Here is a 25,997-nt window from a genome sequence, read left to right as displayed (position 1 = left end):
TCATAAAACTGGTTGGCACACAAAACTGAATGTTATGGAAAAGAAGTGGATTGTCAAATTAGGAGGGCTAAATGAATATTTATGAGTTCACCAATAACATTTCAACAATAACATTTCAACATTAATTAAATATAATTTATATATATTTATATATACACATATATATATATATATATATATATATATATATACACACACATTTATTTATATATATATATATATATATATATATATATATATATATATATATATATATATATATACACACATACATATACACACACACACACACACCACGAGATGTTTTGTATCTGTTACACTGATGAAGGCTATGTTAACCCCTTAGCCGAAACCAGTCTGTTATTTCTTGTGTTTTATCGTTTATTAAAATATATGTTTACACAGCGTACAGTTGCTGGCTCCCCTTTTTGTTTATGCATGTAGTTTATAGCCATGCAATCACTTCCATGCAGGGGTTTTCTATTTTGGATCCCCATCCATTTACCCAAATTCTTTTTGGAGAGTAAGGCATGGGTATTGTTTTACGAAGCTGGGAAGTTTATTCCACAGACAGTGTAGCCTTTGGGATATGAATCTGTCTCTCCAGCAACTTTTATTAAGAGTTACAAATAAGGTTCAGGTCCATTGAATGTGTAATCTTCATACGATTTTCTTTGTGAATATGTAGCATTTTCAACAGGGCTGGATCAGAAAATGCTATGTAGGTCTGGCATAAAACTCACCTCTCAATAAATGGTATATGCAGAAGGGAGCATTGTACTCTATTATAGGCATGTTGAGAACAGAGTATAATGGCACTATTACTTCCTTTAACCTTGATGCCATGCCTTTATTTATAAGATGAGCCACACAAAAGGATTTCCTTAATGCCATAGACAATAACCTAAACTTTGATCACCAGGTAGCTACCTGTGTTCCTAGATCCCTCGTCATTGGGTCTACTTTTAGGGGTGTGCAACCAATATTATAATTTGTAGGGATATCAGAGTTACAAGAGGACATGATTATGCATTTTCTAGCATTTAGTCCCAGACCATGGTTTTGGCACCAGTTGTTGGCCATTTTTAAGCCAGTTTGTGGAATATCAGTATCTTTTGGGGATTCAGTGATTACTCCCAGTTTACAGAAGTCAGCGAGCTTATTGAGACAGAGGCCTCAAACATTGATATTCACTTCACAGAAGTATATATCACACAGGTGAGACACTGCTACCAACAGGTTCTTATCAGATGCGGATTTACCAATCCGGACCTCATATGTCCGGTCAATGAGCCAGTCTGCTGTCCATCGGACAGCATAGGGGTTTATGCCTAACAGAGTAAATTTATTTTATTTTTATTTAAACATTTGTTTACTGGGAAAGTCCGACTTGGAACAAAGCCAATTTTCAGTGGAGGGCGGGGGAGAAATGCTCCAGATGCATGTTTTTATATTTATCTGTGATCCCCAAGTGGGGAATCATGTCAAAAGATTTGTCTAGGTCTAGATAAGCAGTATATATAATTTTACCCTCATCCATGGCCCTGGAGACTTTCTCAAAGAAGTCCACCAGCTTCATCAGACAAGAAACACTGGGTCTGGTCCACTGTTGGAGATTTCCTATGTCGTTATTGATTAGGTACATGATAATTCTCTCTATGGCCTTGCACGTAGGACTGGTCAAGCTTATGGGTCTGTAGTTCCCTGGGTCAGTTGATGAGCACCCCTTTGTGCAGAGGGACAACTGCTGTAGTTCTACATTTCTCTGGGACAAAGCCCTTCTGGAGGCGGTGATTAAAGAGGATTTCTAGTGGCCCTGATAAATTCTGTTTTAAGCTTTTTAACAGCATCCTGGAATGTTGTCGGGACTCACGGAGGCTGTGATTTTGGCTTGAGTGAGTGCAGTAAGAACCTGTTCCAGTAGGGAGATGGTTGTGGGTATAGGTATTTCTTTGGATGAAGTAGGAGATTAAGGGGGAGAAGTCTGAACAGAACTCATCTACCAGCAGGTTTGCTATAGTTTCAGGCTAGGTGTAAGTGTTGCTGTTCATGATTACCTTGGTACATTGCTGAGGACCCCCCCCCCATAATTATAAAAAAACTTATGGTTATCTTTCATATGGAGGGACTATCTTTGCCTCACAGTTTGCTTTGGGGGATTTGATCAGCTCTCCAATTCTTTGTTTAGACTGGCAAGTGTCTTTTTGCACTGTTTTGTCTGTTTCTTCTTGGCTTTGGAGAGGATTTATTTTCCTTTTGTTGAATAGCCTATTTATGCTATGGGTCCACCAGAAAGGTTTTTCTCCTAGAGTTACTGCCTCCTATATGCAGCTATGAAAATAGTTGTACAGTGCTTTTGTGTACAGCACAGAGTAGGCCTCAGTGTCACTCTGGTTTGGAGGGACTTGGATGTTTAATAACCTGTCACTTAGTTTGAGGTAATTGGCCTTAGCAAAGCTCTCAAAAGGTCTGGAGTTTGATGGGGGTTCTAGGTTAGCTTTAATACTAAAGGAGAGCATTTTGTGGTCAGATCTTACCAGGGAGGAGTTAATGCATGGAAGCAGAGCAGCATCCACCATGTTCACAAGTACCCAGTCTAAGATATCTGTACTGCTAGTTGGGAAGTCAACTATTTGCTTCAGGGTGTTTGCTTTGACGAAGTCCGAAAACCTCTGAGAAAGTGAATTATGGGTCATACAAGTCTTTAAAGTCACCCATAAGTATGATGTTAGGCTGAATGTTAAGATGTTCCAGTAGGAAGTTTGTTTTTTTCAGACTCATGTTAGGGGATCTGTAGCTAGCAAGGATATGACAGGTTGTTGCACCTATGGTTAGCTGGGCATGAAGCAGCTCAAACAAGTCATGTTGTTGGACCAGTCTAGCTGTGTACTTGACCTTTTAAACACTAAGACACCTTCTTCCTTACTTTTATTCTGAGCGGAGGGGATTGAAATGCATGAAAGGCACTGTAGCCTTTGATAGCCCGGGTGCTCTCCATGGTTCTGAACTAGGTTTCCATGACTGCACAGATGTCTGCGTTCTCGAGGGTGAGGAGTGCAGTTCATATGTCTGGATTCTCCAGGGTACGGAGTGCAGTTTTTATTTAAACTCCTAGTACTGAGTGGAAGTACCTTTAGGTGGCCATGAGTGATTTGTGGAGTTAAACAACTTGACACTGCCTAAAAAGGCAGTATGTGGACTGATTTTTGCCAGTATAAGGAAGCCAAATGATGACAAGTGCAAACCATCTGACAAAGCATCATGGTTTGTCGATTATGTCTCCCCAGGCTGACAAATATTGGATCCCTGTTTGTTAAAGTCAATCATTTTTTGGTGGGACTGTGACAACATCATTGGTGATGGCAGAATGCTAATCAAGACTAGATCCATGCCCACCTCGAGGACATATTCAGAGAACCCCATCATATGTCTCTCTTCATAGTCCATTGAGGTACATTTTAGTTCATTTACACACAGATGGACTATGACCATGTCATACTAGTACTTGTGGTTTAAAGACCAAAGTGCATACGTGAGCTGGTTGATCCTGGCTCCACAAAAAGAGCTCACTGTGATGATCTCCTTGTTTAGCCTGGTAAGGTGAACATCAGCAAGTCTTACTATGAAATACCCAGTAACTAGAATGTTAGGTTGTGTAGTGTGTTGCCTTATGGGGTTGGAAGTGGGGCAACTGTGACTTTCAAAGTTGTCTTTTTGGTTTTTTTGAGTATGCTCGGGGCCACTGAGAGATGTTTTTAGGAGGTCTTGGAGGTTAGGATACATTACATGCGAGTACCTCCGCATTATGTGGGTCTATGTGATTGTTCCTTAGTGTTGGTAATGAGCATTTTGGGTGTTAACGCTTACAACCAGGCTTGCATGTTGATACACAAAATCATCTTAATGCATATAGTACATTCACTGGAATGCCATTACATAGTGCAAGTCATGAGTTTGATATAAAAATGTTGTATCTACCCTACATCAGTTTCAGTAGTTTTGATCACTGTTGTAGTTTTTAATCCTTTCAGCCCAAACACGTTGAGTGTGTTTAATGGAATATCAATTCTGTGCTATGGAATTAGCTTTGACATTCATGGCAAGTGAAAACAAAAATGCAAAGACGTCCCCAATAGAACTCAAAAAGCATTTAATATATAATAATCATCTTAAAGGATACCTCTCATCATCATAACTTTAAAAATGATAAACAGACCTTAAAATAACATTATTGCAAACGATCAGAAAGAAGAGTAATTTATTTTATTCCACAACAAAAGTTATTCCAGTGCAAGACTGCATATATTAAGTGATAGTGAATATCTGCAAAGGCTTACTTTGATGTGTCTCCAATCAAACCTGGGTACGAGGAAAATTAGTAAATCCAGAAAAAACATGGCAAAGAGTGCCGAAAATCATAGCAGTTGAGAGGTATGTCTCTTGCCTCTGCATAGTTCTTGAACATAAAACTGTCTTAAACTTTTAAACTGTAGTGATGTATTCTCTTGTCAATTAAGACACTCTCCCAAAAGTATGAAAACAAGTCCCGTTGCTGATTCCATGCTCTTCAGAGGTCCCATTCATCAAGCTCTCCCTCAGTTTCTGGCCACTTTGAAAAACTGCCTTGAATGGTATAATTTTCAGACACTCAAAGAGGTTATGAATAACTTACTCAAGTAAATATGCTGTTTATGGGAGTAAAGTAATGTACTAAAACAAACTTCACAGAACTCCAAGTCTTTACATCAGGATCAAACTGTCACAATTAAATCATTCCATAATTATGCCTTTCTTAGTTACATCAAGAAAAGATACAACTGGAAGCAAAACACTACTGCACACTAATTCTCTACTATTACTAAAACAGAAGGAAAGCATCATTTAGGAAACGTCTACATGGGATATCATCTCTGATGACAAAATGGTTACCATCTCCAGATACAAAGTGATAGTATGACTGCATGTAAATTCACTGAATAAACAGGATACTGTAATTCTAAATCAGCCACACTACACGTTCACTTGGAAAGTGTGCATAAAATGGGTCAGGTTGCTAAACACAAGTCTTGATAATAGCAGTTAACAGAAGGGCATATTCCCTCATTTTTTTTGCATTCCAATGACAATTCTGCAATCACAGTAGAGAGTCCTGAAATCAGTAACAGACAAGCATGTCTCTCTCACTCAAGGTAACAGTCTGTTAATTCAATATGCCACAGTTTTACAAGTGTGATAAATTCCTGCCCATGTGAAATAGTTGATAGGACACAAAATTAGCTGCAGAATTGCATATAAAAACAAATGTATTACCAACTATATAGGAACAGGTTCCTATTAGAATGAAGAAAAAGCATTTTGTCGAATGCGTTTTTGTCAACACAAAGAGCGAATAAGCAAAACAGCAAAGTGGCTGTTCAGCAAATTCATTCGCTGGGAAAGAAGTCGCTTGACCGCTTTGTTGCTTTGCCGAGTTCTGCACTGTAGTGTGGTTCCTTGTCCAGTATAGCTCCCGGCTTAGGGTTAGGGTGCGGGTTAAGGTAAGTGCATACATTTTAAAATGTTTACTTTTTTCGTTAGATGTATGGTTGGGTTATGTGCATATGTGTATTCAGTTGTTTACTGTCTTTTGGGGGGGGGTGGTACAATTAGGGTTAGGGTACGTGTGTATGTGTTTGGAAGTGTTTAATGTTTTTGTTTTTTTTTTTTTTTGTTGAAATTTCTTTCCTTAAGAAAGAAATCGCTGTTCTGTAGTTCCGACATTCTCAGTTTTCGCTGAAAATGTGTCGATGAAACATCATGCGCTGTTTTCAGTGTTCGATGTTTCAATATAGATCCTATAGGTCCTATAGGAACAAGTGACAATCTCAACCTTGTCTGATGTGAAGCAGATAATGACAACAATATCTAATGCCACTGGTGAGGTTAGAATACATACACTCACAGACAAATACTTCTATTACAACACACAGCACCAAAATACTGAAAAACAATTTGACATAATAAATGGCCTTGAGGGTGGTATTTACATTGTGGGAGTCAGTGTGGTGTGCATTTTGAAAAGATATGCAATGCATCAGCCCTCAGAATAAGTGATATTTGAATAAAAAGCAGGAGCACCCTCCAATAACGTTGCTCAGATTAACAACAAGTACATGCTTAACAAAATATTTCTTTCACACCACATAGAATCAAAATGATGGAAACAATGTATTCTAGTAACTGGATATCAGCTTGCTGGCTATATGAGGTGATTAAGTGCAGTGCGTTCTTTGACGAGTAGTGCAACACTTCATTTTTTTGTTTTTTAGTCACGGCAACCTCTCTCAGGGACATATTTTTTAACCTTACTAGTCTTGTAGATCATGCAGGAATTTCAGTTTTAAAAACAGCAACTCCAGTTATAATCTAAATCAGTCACTGGAAACCAAAAAAAAACTTTAGAAGCAACCGTTAGCACAGGATACGCTCAGTAATATGGGCAATTCCTCTCACTCCCCCATCAGTCTCAGGATATGAGGAATTTATGACTGCCATATCTCATTAAATATACCTTCTAACAATTTTCTGCTTTGCTAAAAAGTATTTCACATGTTTTCCTTTGTCAAACAATGAGGTATAGGTAGGCTAGGAAAAACACCCTGATGTTGCTGTGAGCAGAAAGCGATTTTCAGGGATCAGGATAGGGTAGAAGCTCCTTTGGTTTCCTTTCTCCCATGTACGCTGCTTCCAACCTATTTTCATATTTTGGTGCAGAACATGGTTCTTGGTCACAAGGGTTTTACACACATGATGGTTTTGCTTTCACTAACAGGGTAAAGTAATTACAGGCAAAACCACAATGGCAGGATTGGATAGCTGTAGATTATGGTTCATCTCTTTCCAGAACCAGCTTCAGTACATCCTCTAACTTCCTTTTACCTGCTAATCGCTTATGAATGGTTAACAGAAATGTATGACTGTGGAATGTAGCCATATAATTCAAGATACAGTCTGGAACTTAGAGACAAGGTCATTTTTGAGGGGACAAGAGTGCAAACAGACACAGTTAAAGCATGTATTAGGCATTAAACAGCACCAAAACCCCATGCAAGGGACAATATAATAAAAAATGGCTGAAGCAGTGGTAGGCTACGCTACAGGTAGAATAGCACTACACAGGGTCATGTGACAAGTGATAGACATCACAATGAAGGCAGGTGAGCACAGCTTCTAGAATAGGTTGGACCAGTGCCAAACGCATGAATCATGGAGACCGCCCAGCTGGTGAATAGACATTACAAATAATACCTTGGTCACAATCCACAATTACAGGAATGCAAGGAAAAGGGCAATGTACCCACATACTGCAGAGTCTTTCATCTGCTGGCCTGGAGAGACAAATATGTTCCCCTGTATACTGTAGCAGAATGCTGAGGAACAAATTGTGAAGCTCATACCTATGCTACACCCAACCATGTCCCCAGCAGGTCAAGAAAAGGCCTCTGCAGCTGAAACATTTAAGGTTACATATGCTTTTGTATCCACAGGAATAAGCACAGCATGCACCCCTTCTGGGGGACACAGTTTGTATAGAGTCCCCTCATTACCCCTATTCACAAGGGGACGGTCCAAATACTGCTGGTATGTCAGCTGAGAAGTCTGCTTGGGTCAGAACATGATCCTATGTAGTCCTCTTGGTTATATGTCTATTATTTCCTCAGGTTACCTCAGGTTATCTTACTTCTGAAGAATTTTAATTTACAGGCAGAGTCACCTATGGCAATATCATGACCAACTGAAAAAGAAGTCGAACCCAGTCTAGGAAAGGGATGGGTAAAGTCATGAAAGGCAGCCAGAAAGAAGAGTCCATCAGCCAAGAAACCTCCTTTGAGAAGGCTAGGGGCTCAGGTCTAGCAGCAATATTTTTGTTGATGAAGGCCCTAGATGCTGACATTCCACTTACTCACACAAATAACTGGATGCCAGTGGATAGGAGTGTGCACTGAAAAGACCACATGCAGCACCACCAGCCAAAAGAGAAACAAACAAAATATCAGTATCTAGAAGGACCGCAATCATATAAGATGTTGCCACCAGTACTAAGCCCCCTAAAAAAGGGAAGAGCTTGTTACCTAAAATGGGAAGAGTTTGTTACCTTTCAGGATCACAGGAATGCAAGAAAGAATGATGCTAAATGTTCCTCCTGGTGATAAAAATGCAACAGCACATCTACCAATTATCAGAATAAAAGGTATAACACTGCAAAAAGCAAAAAGTGTGCAAATGTGAACAGCAGTCAAAAGGAAAGGGAAAAAGTGAGGCTGCATAGAGGCTTGCTTGGTGAAGGAAAAGCGTTAGTCTTTTATATATGCACACACACATACGATATATGGATGCCACATATTACACACACACTTTATATGGATGCCACATATTACACAATGAAAACAGAGGAGCCTTTATGAGCAAAGCAGGAAGATGAATCCATAAGAGAGTGTGTGTGTGTGTTTTGGCAACTTAAATTTTTTGGTTCTACTACGGCTATTGCCCTACTCACAATAATCTGTCCTTCTCTGCCCTAGACTGCTCACCATGGCTCTTTGTTGTCAGTGTTATATAAAGCATAATAAACAGCAATAAAATGCTTAAGTTATGCTACATGACTAAATGTCCTTGTGTCCTTCATATCTTTTTTTAATAATTTAACAGTACATGAAATAATCATTACTTCAGGCATAACCCAAATTAAGAAAGCTACATTTATAAGCATTTTAGATTCACTTGTTCGCCTTCTTCAAATGACTAAAGTACATTTGATTGGCTGCAGCTGACTGAAGTCACAATTTACTGAAGTTCCAATTTAACTGCAGTAGTATACAAGTGAAGGAGCAAATGTCAGCTCATATCATATACAGATTTATGAGACAGAAGGAGGGAAACATACCTGCACACACCCACCTGTATTGCACAAAACAAGTACTCTCACTTCCCCCAAGGCTTTACAGTCTCAAGAGTTGTTCTACATACAAATGCAAGAGTGCGCGCGCACACACACACACACACACGATTAGTTTTCTGTGAAACTGTAACTGTGATTCTTAACTGCTGAATAAAGATACTAAATTGGTTGTTTTCAATGGGCAACAAAATTAGTTTTCTGTGAAACTGTGGATGGCGATTCTTAGTTATCTGCACTCTACCATTACAATTTCTCCACAATAGTTTCTCACCAAAGAACGGAATACACTCCTGCTGCAACTGCTTAAATTATATAAATGTAAGACTAAGGACACTGAGGCCTGCTTCATCCCCCCCACCTAAAGTGCTTGACTCTTCTAACCCTGTATAATAAAACAAAGTATTTTTTTTTTTCTGTTAACCTTGTGAGAATTTATGCTGAAAGATGTTCTCATGGCACTAACAGGGATTACTTTAAAGACAGTCACAAATTATGTACTGATGCAGGAATTCATGCTATGAACATAACACTCGATACAGAAAAGGCTTTTGTTAGAGACTGGTCTTGATGTCTGTATGAACTACAACTGCTTCTGCTAGTGAGACTAGTGAATGTTACCACAGCTCTCTAGGAGTGACACTTAGTAATGGATCAACACATACTAAACCTGCAACAATGGCTCAACATGTTAGTAAGTCAACAGACCATGGCTTCAAAAACCAGCAATGCACTAAAGAAGTCTTAAAAGAAGAAGGAGTAAGATTATCAAGTGGAGATCAAACTACATGTGACAAGGGAATCTACCACAACTCTCTACAGACAATGAACAATGCTGAATTAACACACATTAAACTTGTAACAACAGCTCAACATCTTAGAAAAATCAACAGGCCGCACACACCACCCCGCTGAAGAAGTTCAGCTCAGATGCCAACACTGTGACCTGTCTACCAGCATTCAAAATATACAAACCAAGCAAAATCTGTCCCTCAGTGAGAGTGGGTTCTGCATTCACAGCAGACTGGGGATACTCTAAAAATCTGTTTGGATTTGGAAGCTGTTGAGGAACACAATTATCAAAACAGTAAAAAAGCTAGGGTTAATGTTTCACCTGGGAAACAGGCTATCAAGTTTCAAAACTGGACGTTCATCATGGATAAACAGAAAAGCCTGATGTAAATGTTCAAAACAATGTTTAGAAATAGTGGCTGTAAATACATTTAAATGGGCACATTCTAATAACTTAAAGATACTGGGTGTCCCAGAGTTCTTAAACCTTTTGAAATTATATTTTTAACAAAACACTTCAGATAAATTGAAGCAGCAAAGGGAAACTAAATTTGAGTTGCATGCATCAAGGGCTATTACTGTATCCCTACCTATAAACAAATGAAAAATCATCACTTTCTGAACTTGAATATTGTATTCTAGGACACAGCAAAGTACTGCTCAGCTAATGTAGCAGTGTCATTCCTGTAAACTAGTTATGTTAGCCCACAGGCTGGTAACCGGTCTGCATCTCAAACCATGTCAAGTCAGTGTGACAACATTGAATTCTTGCCTACCAAAAGAATGGCTGAATTTGCCTTTTATCACTCCACTGTAACCAAACTTGTTTAATGTTCTATTTTAGTATAAAATAATAATTGCAATGTTCATTATTCTTATGAGTCAGATTACATTAGTTAAATCTCAATGCATGTCTGAACAAAAAGCTGTTGGTAAACAGACAACTGAAGTAATATGTGCACATAAGGACAAGAGAGAATACACGCCATAACCAAAGAAAAATGCAAACACTTTTAGGTAAAGTGTTCCACTCAGTGGCTTTAGTGCCCAACTTAATGCATGGTATAGTAACTGCTCAAGACATTCCTGAATTCAACAAGCTTTGGAATATGGAGTGGGGGTGGAAAGGCATACTACCACATATGTTATCACAGACACATAGACCCAAAGAAAGTACAGGAGAATTTCCAATGTCAAGATAAATTAAGAGTTCTGTCCAAGTGGATGGGTTTGATGAATCAGGAGTAGACTCCTAAAAAAACTCAAAGAAGTAAGCTAACAAGATAAGACAGTACAGAAAATGAAATACATGGGTCCACAGTTACAATTACTGAAAGAGAGGTAGATATTGAAACCAAACAAAAGACAGATTTTTTTTTTTATAGTTAACACAGAATACCTAACTGTAACAGGGTTTTTACCTATTCCCTGCTATGCCAGGGCAGGGTACCAGCCAGACAAAAGCAAGATTTTAAGAAAACAATAAGTAGGGGAGTTAAAAACAGAACCAGGAAAACTGCCATTATCCTTTTTAGGGATGATTTAGGGGAGGTGAAATGAGCTGTTCCTGTCATTTACAGGAAGAATCTATATCTTCTATCTCATGTCAGAACACAAGCAATCCTCACCTGTTTGACCTGCAGTTAAGTCATGTAAATTTCAATATGGCTCAGTGGGAAGACAATACCCTATGTAGAGCTCTAGCAAAATACACTATACAGTGCTAGAGAGAATACAATCGGAGTAGAAAGGGGAGACACATCTGAACCCCATTTCACATCTGTATATTGAACTATGAAATGGCACAATCTCAAGGATGACTAACGGAAAAAGAACAAAACAGCAAGCCAGACACTGGTGCTGGCACGAGAACAGATGGCAAGTCACTCATTTGTACCAAAGCCCTTCAAGGCACTGCAGCAATCAAGGGATGGATAAGATGAAGGCCAGAATTGAGCCAGATCAGACTGGCCTGGTAAGAAGGAAGCAGAAAACTCTTTTTTCAAATATTTTTTTTTATTTTCCAAATAATATAATGTTTAACAATACAATCATCAATAAACAAGCATTATAAACCTTTATATACACTATGTACAATTGACCTGAACAAAGGAGGGAAAAAAAATAATAATATATGAAATTAGTAACAAGAATTTATAATATTTGATTAATAAAGTATAAAGTTACACATCAATTATTTAGAGTTTTAATGTCTTAATAAGAGTTAAACTTTTTCCCCAAGGATTATTTGTGCATGTTTTAGGCAAAATTCTCATTCCTTCACCTTGATTTCTAATGTCACCGTTTCTTCAATCAATCTCAAGAATTCTTCCAGAGTAGATTCTTGTGAAGACTTCCACTTCCTAGTTATACAATTCCTTGCCACAGCTAGTATGGACCAAAGTAGGTATAGATCTTTTTTATTCATTCCAATAGTATCATTAACATTTAAGAGGACTAAAGCATTTAAGAGGACTAAAGCTTTGGTTAAAATAAAGGTATCTGTGAATATAGCTTGGAGAAAAATAGTAATTTCTTCCCAGAGTTTTTTTATATTAATACAATCAAAAAATATATGAGACCAATCAGCTTTACATTTTAAAGAACATCAACAACAAATGGATTTATCAGGTGACTTGAATGTGGCTACTTTGTCAGGTGTAATAAATGCCCTGTGAATATATTTCCATGTAAATATTTTCCATACTTGTAAATTAAATGTTAAGTTAACAGAACATAAAAGATTTGTTTTACTCTCAATTGATAGATTACTGTGACATCCTTTTGCTACGAAATTCCAAAATCTTGCATTAGGGTTAGTTTTATATGTTATCACTTCTTGAACATATTCACAGAATGTCAAAAAACACTGCCTAACTCAGGAGTTTAGGAGCCCTTTGACACCTTCACCAATAAAAAAAAATCATATTTGAGCAAACAGCAATGGACATTATAGGTTAGGTTTACTTGTGAAGTCAAACAAGGGTCATCTGTATACACCAACACTCGATTATGCAACATAATTTCTTGAGGAAATGCCCTAATGAATAATTAATATAACATATAATAATTAAGAAAGTATATAGCTAAAGATGCAATACTACTTTTGCAAGAGTAGGATTCAATGAGAAAATACCTACAGAACAAGGCATCATATATGTGCTCAAGTACTACACAAACTCTTTTCAATTCTTTAAGAAAAAACAGCTAAGGATTTCAGCATACCATATGCAAAGTGATGGTGTTATATGACTACTTTAATAATAAAACATTACAGGCTATGCATAGGAAGTAGCACAGCAGGATAGAAACAAAAAAAAAGTTATAACCAGCTGCTCCCATCTCTTCTCTTTGTTGTAAGTACATACCCAAATTGGGACCAGCTGCTCCCATCTCTTCTCTTTGTTAAGTACATACCCAAATTGGGACCAGCTGCTCCCATCTCTTCTCTTTGTTGTAAGTACATACCCAAATTGGGACCAGCTGCTCCCATCTCTTCTCTTTGTTGTAAGTACATACCCAAATTGGGACCAGCTGCTCCCATCTCTTCTCTTTGTTGAAAGTACATACCCTAAACCTCAACAAGATTCCCTCTGTTTGAACTGCTGTGCAGTAGACATCTCCCAGAGGCTTGCTAGATACAAAGGACACTGGGAAGGGGAAAATACCTCAAATTAAAAACGTGTGATAAAAATTTTACAGACTTGTAGTAGTAGCTAAAAAAAGAACACAAAGTCCAAAGCAGGCAACAAAAACTACTTGTGGTGAGAGTCCACTAGTGAGAACTAGTTACTTATAAAGTGGCAAGGACCTTCTGAAGTTTTTTTTTTTCCAAAACAAATACTTGTGATCAAGAACATTGTATGACAAAAGGTTAAAAACAGAAAAAATAAAGCACATTAACAATGCAAATTTATAATAATTAAGCCAGTAGAGAAAGAATAGAGGAGAAAAAAGCAATATGTAAAGATGTAAAAAAACAGTTCTCATTACAGCACATGCATATTAATATACAGTCACCCCAAATGAGCAAGTCAATATGCTACTCCCACCACTTGCAAGAAGTCCAGAGGCCTAGTCAGCCTTAGGGAGCATTCTGCAGCAAGGGTGGGCATATTGTCCATTCCAAGGAGGTTAGAATACTTCATTATTATAAAAGCCTACAAGCTCAGAACAGAAACAGACCCTAGTGTTTCCATTTAATGGTTATACAGAGCCTAGTTATGACCGACAGTTGAAACAGCCAGAATTTCCCAGAGTTTAGGTTCAAGGAGGGGGGAAACGTTCCCAGTGCCCACATTTCTGCCTATATAGGGATATCTACAGCTAATACTTTACTAATGAAATCAGGTATGGCATCCCAAAAATATATGGCAGTCTTCTTCTTTCGGCTGCTCCCATTAGGGGTCGCCACAGCAGATCAACTGTTTCCATTTCCTCCTGTCCTCTGCATCTTGCTCTGTCACACCAACCATCTGCATATCCTCTCTCACCACATCTATAAACCTTATCTTAGGCCTTCCTCTTTCCCTGTTACCTGGCAGCTTCATCCTTAGCATCTTTTTCCCAATATACTCTGCATCCCTCCTCAGCACATGTCCAAACCAATGTAATCTTGCCTCTCTGGCTTTGTCTCCAAACCTTCCAACCTGGGCTGACCCTCTAATATACTTATTCCTAATCCTGTCCATCCTCGTCACACCCAGTGCAAATCTTAACATCTTCAACTCTGCCACATCAAGCTCTGACTCCTGCCTTTTTGTCAATGGCACTGTCTCCAACCCGTATAACATAGCTGGTCTCACTACCCTCTTTTAGACCTTCCCATTCACTCTTACTGGTACTCGTCTGTCACAAATTACTCCTGACACTCTTCTCCACCCACTCCATCCTGCCTGTACTCTCTTCTTCACATCTCTTCCACACTCACCATTACTCTGAACTGTTGATCCCAAGTGCTTAAACTCATTCACCTTCACCACCTCTACTCCCTGCATTCTCACCATTTCTCTATCCTTCCTCTCATTCACACACATATATTCTGTCTTAGTCCTGCTGACCTTCATTCCTCTTCTCTCTAGTGCACATCTCCACCTCTCCAGGGTCTCCCCCACCTGTTTCCTACTCTCACTACAGATCACAATGTCATCTGCAAACATCATAGTCCACGGGGACTCCTGTCTGATCTCGTCTGTCAACCTGTCCCATCACCATTGCAAATAAGAAAGGGCTCAGAGCTGATCCTTGATGTAATCCCACCTCCACCTTAAACGCATCCATCACTCCCACCGCAGACTTCACCACTGTCACACTACCCTCGTACATATCCTGTACCACTCTTACATACTTCTCTGACACTCCTGACTTCCTCATACAATACCACAACTCCTCTCTAGGCACCCTGTCATATGCTTTCTCTAAATCCACAAAGACATAATGCAACTCCTTCTTTCTTTGTACTTCTCCATCAACACTCTCAGAGCAAACATTGCATCTGTAGTGCTCTTTCCTGACATGAAACCATACTGCTGATCACTAATCATCACCTGCCTTCTTAACCTAGCTTCCACTACTCTTTCCCATAACTTCATGCTGTGACTGATCAGTTTAATCCCTCTGTAGTTACTACAGCTCTGCACATCACCCTTATTCTTAAAAATCGGTACCAAAACACTTTTTCTCCATTCCTCAGGCATCCTCTCACTTTCCAAGATTTCATTAAACAATCTAGTTAAAAACTCCACTGCCATTTCACCTAAACACCTCCATGCTTCCACAGGTATGTCATCTGGGCCAACAGCCTTTCCATTCTTCATCCTCTTCATAGCTATCCTTCCTTCCCCCTTGCAAATCCACTGCACTTCATGATTCACTATCTGCACATCACCCAACCTTCTCTCCCTCTCATTCTCTTCATTCATTCTCTTCATTCATCAACCCCTCAAAGTACTCTTTCCATCTGCTCAACACACTCTCCTCGTTTCCCTCATTATCCTTTATCACCCTTACCTGCTGCACATCTTTACTAGCTCGGTCCCTCTGTCTAGCCAATCGGTACAGGTCCTTTTCTCCCTCCTTAGTGTCCAACCTTTTATACAACTCTTCATATGCCTTATCCTTAGCCTTCGCCACTTCTCTCTTTGCCATGCACCTCATCTTCTTATACTCGTCTACTTTCTTCATCTCTTTGACAATCCCACTTCTTCTTTGCCAACCTCTTTCTCTGTATACTCTCCTGTACTTCTTCATTCCACCACCAGGTCTCCTTGTCCTCCTTCCAGATGTCACACCAAGCACCCTTCTAGCCATCTCTCTTACTAGCTCTGCTGTAGTTACCCAGCTATTCAGTAACTCTTCACTGCCACCCAGTGCCTGTCTTAACTCTTCCCTGAATATCACCTCACAATTACCCTTTTTCAATTTCCACCATTTGATCCTTGGTGCTGCCCTCACACTCATCCTCCTCTTCTTGATCACCAATGACATCCTAAAAACCACCATCCTATGCTGCCTAACTACACTTTCCCTTGCCACCACTTTACAGACTCCAATTTCCTTCAGATTGGCCCTTCTACATAAGATATAATCCACCTGTGTGAATCTTCCTCCACTCTTGTATGTCACCCTATGCTCCTCCCTCTTGTTAAAAATACATATTCATCACAGCCATGTCCATCCTTTTCTCAAAATCCACTACCATCTGACCTTCTGCATTCCTTTGCTTAACACCATACCTACCCATCACTTCCTCTTCCCCTCTGTTCCCTTCACCAACATGCCCACTGAAATCTGCTCCAATCACCAGTCTCTTGCCCTGTGGTACAGTCATCACCACTTCATCCAACTCACTCCAAATTTTTTCTTTCTCACCCATCACACACCCAACTTGTGGAACATACGCACTAACAACATTCATCATTACACCATCAAAGTAATCTACTGAAATGACATTTTGAAGTTACAGAACAAAAATATGTGAAGTACTTTATAAAGTTAGCCAACCTGAAAATATGAAACAAGAACAGATTTCTGAAGTCTTGGAAAGAAAATGAAATAACCATGGACAGTACGTCTGCAGAAATTATGATCCCACAACATGGCCTGACTGAAGTCATGACAAGTATCGTGTTATCTGTATTCCAGAAACAAAATGGTTAAGAAGCCTATACAGACAAACAGGGTTATTTTTTAAAGTTGCCTGGCGGGACTAATTTAATCCAGTAACAACACTAAGAATGAGCCTGTTAAAACACACACACAGTTTCGAAGGCACTGAAAGTATACATTATCTAAACATACAATTAAGGAGGGCTACATTCTAGAATATGGTGTACAATTCTAAAAATTCTGACCACTCCCCTAGCAACTCTGGGAAGTATTTGGAATAAATTAGAACAAAAGGAAATCATAAGAAAACAGAAATAAGGTTAAAAAAAAAAAACACAACACAGCATATATGTCTCAATTCCTCTACAGTCAGAGCAATGCACTCACAAGTCACAAACTAAGAACAGCTGTTGGACAGAAAAGTTAGCAACTTTGCCCTTTTACAGCTGCAAATGCTAGAACACATAACCTTAAGTGTATACTCTCCTTTCAAAAGGTGTGCACAGCTGAAATCTTTATACTGCTGGAATAAGCAACCACTTGTTTACTTCACTATAACAGGCAAAGACCACTGTGTGAGAAGTTGCTGAAAACTGTGGCATTTCAAGACAGGTTTACTTAATCACATGTAGAATTTGATAGGGAGGCTTAGAATATCTCTGTAGTCATCAAAACGGAGGAAAAAAGTTAAAATCTGTCCCCTGCTGATACATGCAGACAGTATATAAATACTAGGCATTTGCTACTGCTGAAAGGGGCAGTTCCTGTACACAAGATTTTCCTCTGTTCTGATAGCAAAACAGTGGCACAACAATGCAAAGTTAAAACAATGTTTTGAATATAAGAATAAGAATAATGTACATAGGTGTGTTCTGCTACAACAGAAAGTATACATGCCGTACCAGTAACTTCAAAGAACTTGACAACTTTGTTTTTTCTAATATATTCTGTCACATATTGCTTTCTAATATTTATATACAGAAGAAAAAGAAGACAACATTCTCAAATGTAACAGTCATGAAAAAACAAATGTAATATAAATTGTGTAATCATATATATATATATATATATATATATATATATATATATATATATATATATATATATATATATATTTTTTTTTTTTTGAAGAATCATACTAGGCCTCAACAACATTCAAGTACGTCACAATTTCTAGTTCACAGTCAAGTAGCCATTATTTTAATACAAGAACAAATTTGCAGCTTATGATTAAATAAATCCGCACGTGACAATACACAGCATTGTACAAAAAAGCTCATGTCACAATACATACTAGATGGTACACAAATTAAGATACTGCAAGACCCAGAAATGTACCTAAACACACTTGTACACACAACAGTCAATATTCTTTAACCTCTTGATAGTGCAAGCTATCCAATGAAAACTGGCAACTTACTTTCTATGGATTAAAAAAAAAAAAAACAAATACAAACCCAGGGCTTCTTCCAAAACAGCTATATATGCTTCCATGGGCCTTACAGGAAGGTCAATACCCAGTCCAAGAAATTAAATTTAATGAACCAAAATTCTAGGTATTTTAATGATGATTTAAGTGCAATTTCCTTTATGTAAGCCGTTTTGCTATAATATTAACTACAAGTGTAAAAGATTTAATGCAATAAACAATACAAGTTCTGCTAAGGAAGTGATCTGGTCCTGACTTCAAGGTCTGACCACAACTACCAAATTCCATGTCCTACCTTACCGGGGCACTCCAAATTCTGCAATGCTACCAGGTCTTACTAGGAAATAAAATAATATGATGATCCCGGAAATGCTACCGTTTCTAATTGTGTCAGATAATGTAAAGTCCTGCATGTGGACCTAACTGAACCAGGACTGTAAAGTGCACGAATATGGTAATACAAGGCTGCAAATATAGTACTACTACATTGCCTACTATATACAAGACCAATCCAGGCAGGTGATACACGTTACACACCTAAGACAGCTCACACCGCAAGGGTGACAGCGATACCACCCCTAGAGACAGAATGGAAATTTACATACACGTAATGGGCAGATCGATCCACACTCTACTGAGAAGAGGGGGTACACTGAGCACCCTTATAAAATGCAAGCAGTATCAATAATTAAGAAGCTACAAACGTCCTTGAGCAGGAGAGCAACAAGGGGGGTATGGCGCGTGAAGGTTTCTTACGCCGGCTGGGAAGCCTGAAGAGGGCACGTGTTTCACTTAAGGAGCAAGCCTTGCTAGAACTCATAAGCAATAAGGTAACCTTAAATCTTTACACTGTAGCAAGATAAGAGCTGCTCTCACAACACTTGGGCACCGGCATGGCATAACCTGGAACTGATGCCCGCTTAGCACTGGGCCAATGCACCGGATCTGCCTCAGAGAACAGCTTGTAATTGGCAGACTTGAAAGCTCCCCCTCCGCCAATGCCAGCACACCCAGAGTGGTAATACCAATATATTATGTCTCCATAGCACTGCTGTTGAATCTTGACACATTTTAACCAGATGAAAAATAATGGATCTCAGCTAGCATAATTTCATTCATTCATTCATTCATTCAATTTACCAGAACTACAATACTGACACCATACACAAGCTTTATTATGCCAGCAAGAGAGGTTTCACAACCAGGTCCTCCAGTTTTCATTTCTGTGACCCCATTTACCACCTTACAGCATAAGGTAGGACACAGTAAGGAGTTACCTACCAGTTCTCTTGCATCCATTGAATTGCTTCATTTTCATTAAAATGTTTTTCAAATTCATATTCGTGCAACGCAGACACTGACATATTCATTAGGTGTTATTAGTGGTGGAACGGCTTGAGTAAATCAAATAGCCAATTGCTTGCCCAGTCTCAGCTGTACCCTTGATTTAGCATTGCTTTTGCTATTTCGTACTCCTCTCTTATGTCAAAGTGCTACTCCCCTCCTCTTCACTTCTGCATCCACCCAGCTGCAGCCGCGCACGTTGGGTCCTAATGCTTGTCGAGCTCTTCCGGCAAACACAGTGGGCTGGTTCTACGATGCAACAAAGAGCTGGGCTAGTAAATTGTAATGCGTGTATTTTACGTCATAGCCAACGTTTTTACAAATGATGGTGTAGAATTGTAACTATGAGCAATTACAATAACTTAGGCTCGTCTTTATTGCATTTATAGATTTTAAGAGAACTCATGACACCCTAACAGCGGTCTTATATTAGAAACGGCGAGGACTAAAGAAATGTACAACCTTTGGAAGAGGCGATGAATTATAAATCAAGTAAACGGAAGAGTCTAACTGTTGCCAGGTTCTGTTAAACACGGCAGGCTTTAAGACATGTACGGAAGATAATCTTTTTTTCCTCCTGCAGGGATGGCTACGGTGGGTTTTACCACTGAACTCGGGGGTGAGCTTAGTAATAAGTCAGTGAGTACTCAAAACTGGGTTCGAATGTGAAACATTGATGTCTATTTAAAAAAAGAAGTGACAAGTGACAACTGGCTGACCATGTCCTGCACTAAAAGATACTGTGCTTTCCTTTTGTGTCGATTTTCAAATTATATTGCTGCTCTAGAAGGTTCTAGTCTAGAGAGTCTGATAGCCACACCTGTGAAAATGGATTTAAGATGAGTAACAGGAGAGCAAAGCATACATCATATTATTTTATGGTATTTGGATTAACTATGAGGTGGTACTGGTAGCATTTTCTATCAATTTAGAGAAACAGCCCATCATCAAAACACAAAACAGTTAAACAAGGAATAGATAATATAACAGAAAAAGTGTACCTACAATAACATATGATATGCCCAGTTAGCAGGTTTTGGGATTAAAATATGTGTACTGCATCTGTAGTTACATATTTATGGGATATGTCAGAGAACAAACACTTTGATTCTGGGACGAGCGAGAACATAACTTTATTGTACATATCTGAAGTTTCAGACTACAACCCAGAGAGGCATTGCAATGTACTGGATTGTCTGAAAAGTTGGCCACTGTACTAGATTCTAGTCTAGAACCAGTACTCCTTTCAGTAGCCCCCCCCCCCAAAAAAAAATTGATTATACCTATAGATTCAGTACCTAAAAAGGTTTGGGTGCTTACTTCATCAATTGCTATATTTCTAGGGGCAGTTGGTTAATAGTGTTGTCCCGGAGGAATAGTCATTATTGAGTAACATTTCAGCTTCAACTGAGAAGTTCAGCGTATTCACAGAAAGGTAAGGAAGTTCTTACACCAACTTTTGTTATCTGCCTTGGCTGTATCTATTGTCTCTTCATATGGGGAGACTGAGGGCTACTGACGAGAAGTTTGAAGGACAGTCCATCAGTATTCTTTTTTTTCGGCTGCTCCCACTTGGGGTTGCCACGGCGGAATATCTGTTTCCATTTCTTCCTGTACTCTACATCTTGCTCTGTCACAACAACTATCTGCATGTCCTCTTTCACCACATCCATAAACCTTATCTTAGGCCTTCCTCTTACCTGGCAGCTCCATCCTTAGCTTTCTTCTCCCAATATACCCAACATCCCTCCTCAGCACATGTCCAAATCAAAGCAATGTCACCTCTCTGGCTTTGTCTCCAAACCATCTAGCCTGACCCTGTAATATACTCATTTCTAATTCTGTCCATCCTCGTCACACCCATTGAAAATCTTAACATCTTTAACTCTGGCACCTCCAGCTCTGACTTCTGTCTTTTCGTCAGTTCCGCCATCACCAACCCATATAACATAGCTGGTCTCACTACAATCTTATAAACCTTATCTTTCACTATTACTGGTACCCATCTGTCACAAATCACTCCTGACACCTTCTCTACCCACTCCACCCTGCCTGCACTCTCTTCCTCACCTCTCTTCCACACTCACTCAGCATTACTCTGAACTGTTGATCCCAAGTGTTTAAACTCATCCACCTTTGCCAGCTCTAGTCCCTGCATCCTTACCATTCCTCCGTCCTCCCTCTCATTCACACACATATATTCTTAGTCCTGCTGACTTTCATTCTTCTCCTTTCTAGAGCATATCTCCACCTCTCCAGGGTCTCCTTAACCTGTTCCCTACTCCAACCACAAATCACAATGTCATCTGCAAACATCATAGTCCACGAGGATGCCCGTCTGATCTCATCTGTCAACAAGCCCATCACCATTGCAAATAAGAAAGGGCGCAGAGCTAATCCTTGATGTAATCCCACCTCAACCTTGAAGGCGTCCGTCACTCCTAATGCAGACCTTACCACTGTCACACTACTTTCATGCATATCCTGTACTTCTGCCACTCCTGAATTCCTCATACAATACCACAACTCCTCTCTAGGCACTCTGTCGTATGCTTTCTCTAAATCCACAAAGACACAATGTGACTCCTTCTGACCTCTACACTTCTCCATCAGCACCCTCAGAGCAAACATCATATCTGTTATGCTCTTTCCTGGCATGAAACCATACTGCTGATCACTAATCATCATCTCCCTTCTTAACCAAGCTTCCACTACTCTTTCCTGTAACTTCATGCTGTGGCTTATCAGTTTTTTCCCTCTGCAGTTACTACAGCTCTACACATCACCATTATTCTTAAAAATCAGTACCAATACACTTCTCCACTCCACAGGGATCCTCTCATTTTCCAAGATTCCTTTAAACAATCTGGTTAAAAACCCCACTGCCATCTCTTCTAAATACCTCCATGCTTCCACAGATATGTCATCTGGAAAACAACCTTTCTATTCTTCATCCTCTTCATAGCTGTCCTCATTTCATCCTTGCTAATCCATTGCACTTCCTGATTCACTATCCCCACATCATCCAACCTTCTCTCTCTCATTCTCTTTATTCATCAGCCCCTCAAAGTACTCTTTCCATCTGCTCAACACACACTCCTTGCTTGTGAGTATGTTTCCCTCATTATCCTTTATCACTGTAACCCACTGCACATTTTCCCAGCTTGGTCTCTCTGTCTAACTAATTGGTACAGGTCCTTTTCTCCTTTCTTAGTGTCCAACCTTTCATCCAACTTGCTATATGCCTTATCTTTAACCTTCACCACCTCTTGCTTCACCATAAGCCTCATTTCCTTGTATTCCTGTCTACTTTCTTCATCTCTCTGATAGTCTCACTTCTTCTTTGCCAACCTCTTCCTTTGTATACTCTGGTATACTTTCCCATTTCACCACCAGATCTCCTTCTCCTCCTTCCTCTGTCCAGATATCACACCAAGCACATTTCTAGTGACTCCCTTACCACCTCTGCTGTGGCTGCCCAGCTATCTGGTAACTCTTCAATGACACCCAGTGTCTGTCTTAACTCTTCCCTGAACTATACCTTACAGTTATCCTTTTTCAACTTCCACCATTTGATCCTTGGCACTGTCCTCACTTTCCCCTTCTACTTCTTGATGGGCAACGTTATCCTACAGATCACTATCCTGTGCTGCCAAACTACGCTTTTTCCTGTCACCACTATGCAGTCTCAAATCTCCTTCAAACTGGCCCTCCTGCATAGGATATAATCCACCTGTATGCAAATTCCTCCACTCTTGTATGTCATCATATAGTCCTCCCTCTTCTTAAGATATGTATTCACCATAGCCATGTCCATCCTTTTCACAAAATCCAGTACCATCTGACCTTCTGCATTCCTCTCCTTAACATCATACCTACCCATCACTTCCTCATCCCTTCTTTTCCTTTCACCAATATGCCCATTGAAATCTGCTCCAATCACCACTCTCTCACCCTTGGGTGCACTCTCCACCACTTCATCAACTCATTGCAGAATGTTCCTTTCTCATCCATCGCACACCCAACTTGCAGAACATATGCACTAACAACATTCACCATCACACCATAAATTTCCAGCTTCATAAACATCACTCTATCTGACACTTTTTTCACCTCCAAAACACTCTTGACCTACTGTTCTTTCAGGATAACCCCTACCCCATTTCTCCTCCCTTCGACACCATGGTAAAACAATTTGAATCCACCTCCAATACACCTGGCCTTACTCTCCTTCCATCTTGTCTCTTGCACACACAATATGTCAACCTTTCCTTCTCTCCACCATATCAGCTAGCTCTCTCCCTTTACCAGTCATGCTGCCAATATTCAAAGTTCCTACCCTCACTTCCACACTCCTAACTTTGGTCCTCTCCTCCTGCCTCTGGCCCTACCGTCCCCCTCTTCTTGTCCTTCTCCTTTGGAAAATCGTAACCCAAGTTCCACCAGCACACTGTTGGCTAACATTACTGGAGACGGCTGTTGTTAACCCAGGCTTCAACCGATCCGGTATAGAAATCTGTATTGTTGTCCGTATATTTGATCTGGCAAAAATTGTACAGTGGATGTCCTTCCTGATGTAACCCTCCCCATTTATCCAGGCTTGTGACTGGCACAAAGAAATACACTGGCTTGTGCATCCCCTGCAATGTCAGTGGAGGGTGTTATGACAAGAGTAGTTTTTGAAAAATTCTCTAAGTTTACTCATTGATTTAGAGCACACCAAAAAGGGTAACATAGTCTGTTCTATTAAATGATTTTTTTTCTGATTTGTGCTGGAAGGACTGTAGTCTTATATTACACTTTTCAGAAGTATACACTTTGAATTTGGAGTAATATACCAGCTGGGAAATTGGAGGTGCTGAGATCTTAGACTGGCATACTGAGAAGAGACACTAATACTTTGCTGCATCTGTTTGGTTCTGTCAAGATCAGATGGCACATCTGCAGAGTGCTGTTCAGATGGTTGTGACATAGTGAAAAATACCACTGGGGTGTCAGAGCAGCTGATTGGGCTTTAGAACTTTGTGTACAAGGTTATGGCCACAGCCCATTAATTAGTGAGGTGACTAATTACTAAATGGGTTGAGAGTAACTTCTCCATTTCTGGGGATTTCGGTTACATTTGCTGTGTGTGTGTGGACAGACCTTGCAGTGTGAAGTGCTTTCTTGGAGAAAATGCATTGACATCCAATGACAAGTTATTATTGGAAGCTTGAATCTCTTCAGTCTACACTAAGAAGGAGACTAGAACAATGTTACAACAAAATTGCTTCATTGCTAAAAAACCCTCTAGAATCTACCACTGCTCCTTACACTGGCTTGAATTACATCGTCTCAGATACACCCAGCTATTTGTGACTTGTGACATAATCTATAAAGCTGCAAACTGCCCAGTGCTAAGCAACATTTTCCACTGTTACTATCCAAACAGACCACTCATTAGCGGACCGGAGTTCTGCTGTGGCGACCCCCTAACCGGGAAAAGCCGAAAGAAAGAACAACTATCCAAACAGACCACTGCACGCACATGATAAAAAAAAAAAAAAAAAAAAAAAACTTCTCTCCTTGTACAAAACTGAGAAATCCAGAGGAAATGCCTTGTATTCTAGTTGCATTGCCAAATCCAGGAACTCAGTCCCACTTGCCTTGAAGTCCATATGAATTTCCAGCTGAATCCTGGCTTTTTCAGCTCTTCACCTAGCTACACAGTTTCTGTACTCTTTTCATGCTTTTCTGGCTAATATCATAAACAAGAACTCTAAACTCTTTATTTAACGTGACATAGAGACATTCTTGTTTTCCTTTTGTACATACTGTAAATATTTACCTGACTTTATATTACTCCTCGCCACTGGAGCATCATCTGGTCATTTATACATTCCTGGTCTCCACACATACCTACCACTCTTGAACTTTTAATATTTACCCCATCTATTATTTCCTTATTTCATCCTTGTCTACAGTCTTTTATTAATTTCCCTGTTATGTCTTCCATTAATGCCTACATACCACAATCTTCTATCTTCCCCAAGCCTAATTCACGTCTTCCTCATTTCCCACTGTTTTACCCATCTTATTCAATATATCCTACTACTGTTGTTTCATTATGTCTTCGCCAGTAAATTATTCTCTTTCATTTCCTGTATAGTCATTTGACTGTTACTTGTTTATCTTGTATATTAGTTATGCCTTTGATTGTCTTAATATTCACCAGGATTCAATAGCACCTACACTAAGTGTACACTGTTCTGAGTGAACAGACAACACAGGCATAACTCACACCTTCTTCTTTCCTAATTTTAGTTTTCCTACTGGTTTTCTTACAGGTTTAAATATTGACAGGGATTTATAAAGGTTACCACAGAGTGTAAACTACATATACACTTAGTG

General features: G+C 39.5%; 1 protein-coding gene and 1 long non-coding RNA gene across 3 annotated transcripts in view; one reads left to right on the top strand and one right to left on the bottom strand.

The window, feature by feature from the left end:
- ELOVL6 (ELOVL fatty acid elongase 6) overlaps window positions 1–19,773 on the bottom strand; it is a 722,002-nt gene extending 702,229 nt beyond the window's left edge. The window contains exon 1 of the mRNA XM_044061463.1: window positions 19,545–19,773. Within this exon, the coding sequence (XP_043917398.1) occupies window positions 19,545–19,633 (89 nt within the window). The 5' untranslated portion in view covers window positions 19,634–19,773. The remainder of the gene's footprint in view (window positions 1–19,544) is intronic.
- Window positions 19,774–19,868: 95 nt separating this feature from the next.
- Window positions 19,869–25,997, top strand: part of LOC122793451 — a 132,703-nt gene continuing 126,574 nt past the window's right edge. The window contains exon 1 of one of the 2 annotated variants that reach the window (XR_006363482.1): window positions 19,869–20,226. This is a non-coding gene — a long non-coding RNA (uncharacterized LOC122793451). The remainder of the gene's footprint in view (window positions 20,227–25,997) is intronic. The other variant, XR_006363483.1, reaches the window with a different exon arrangement.

Source organism: Protopterus annectens, chromosome 2.part0, assembly GCF_019279795.1.
Source record: "Protopterus annectens isolate FY-2018-M chromosome 2.part0, PAN1.0, whole genome shotgun sequence".
Lineage (NCBI taxonomy): Eukaryota > Metazoa > Chordata > Ceratodontiformes > Protopteridae > Protopterus > Protopterus annectens.
This window is presented reverse-complemented; position numbering and strand designations above follow the sequence as displayed.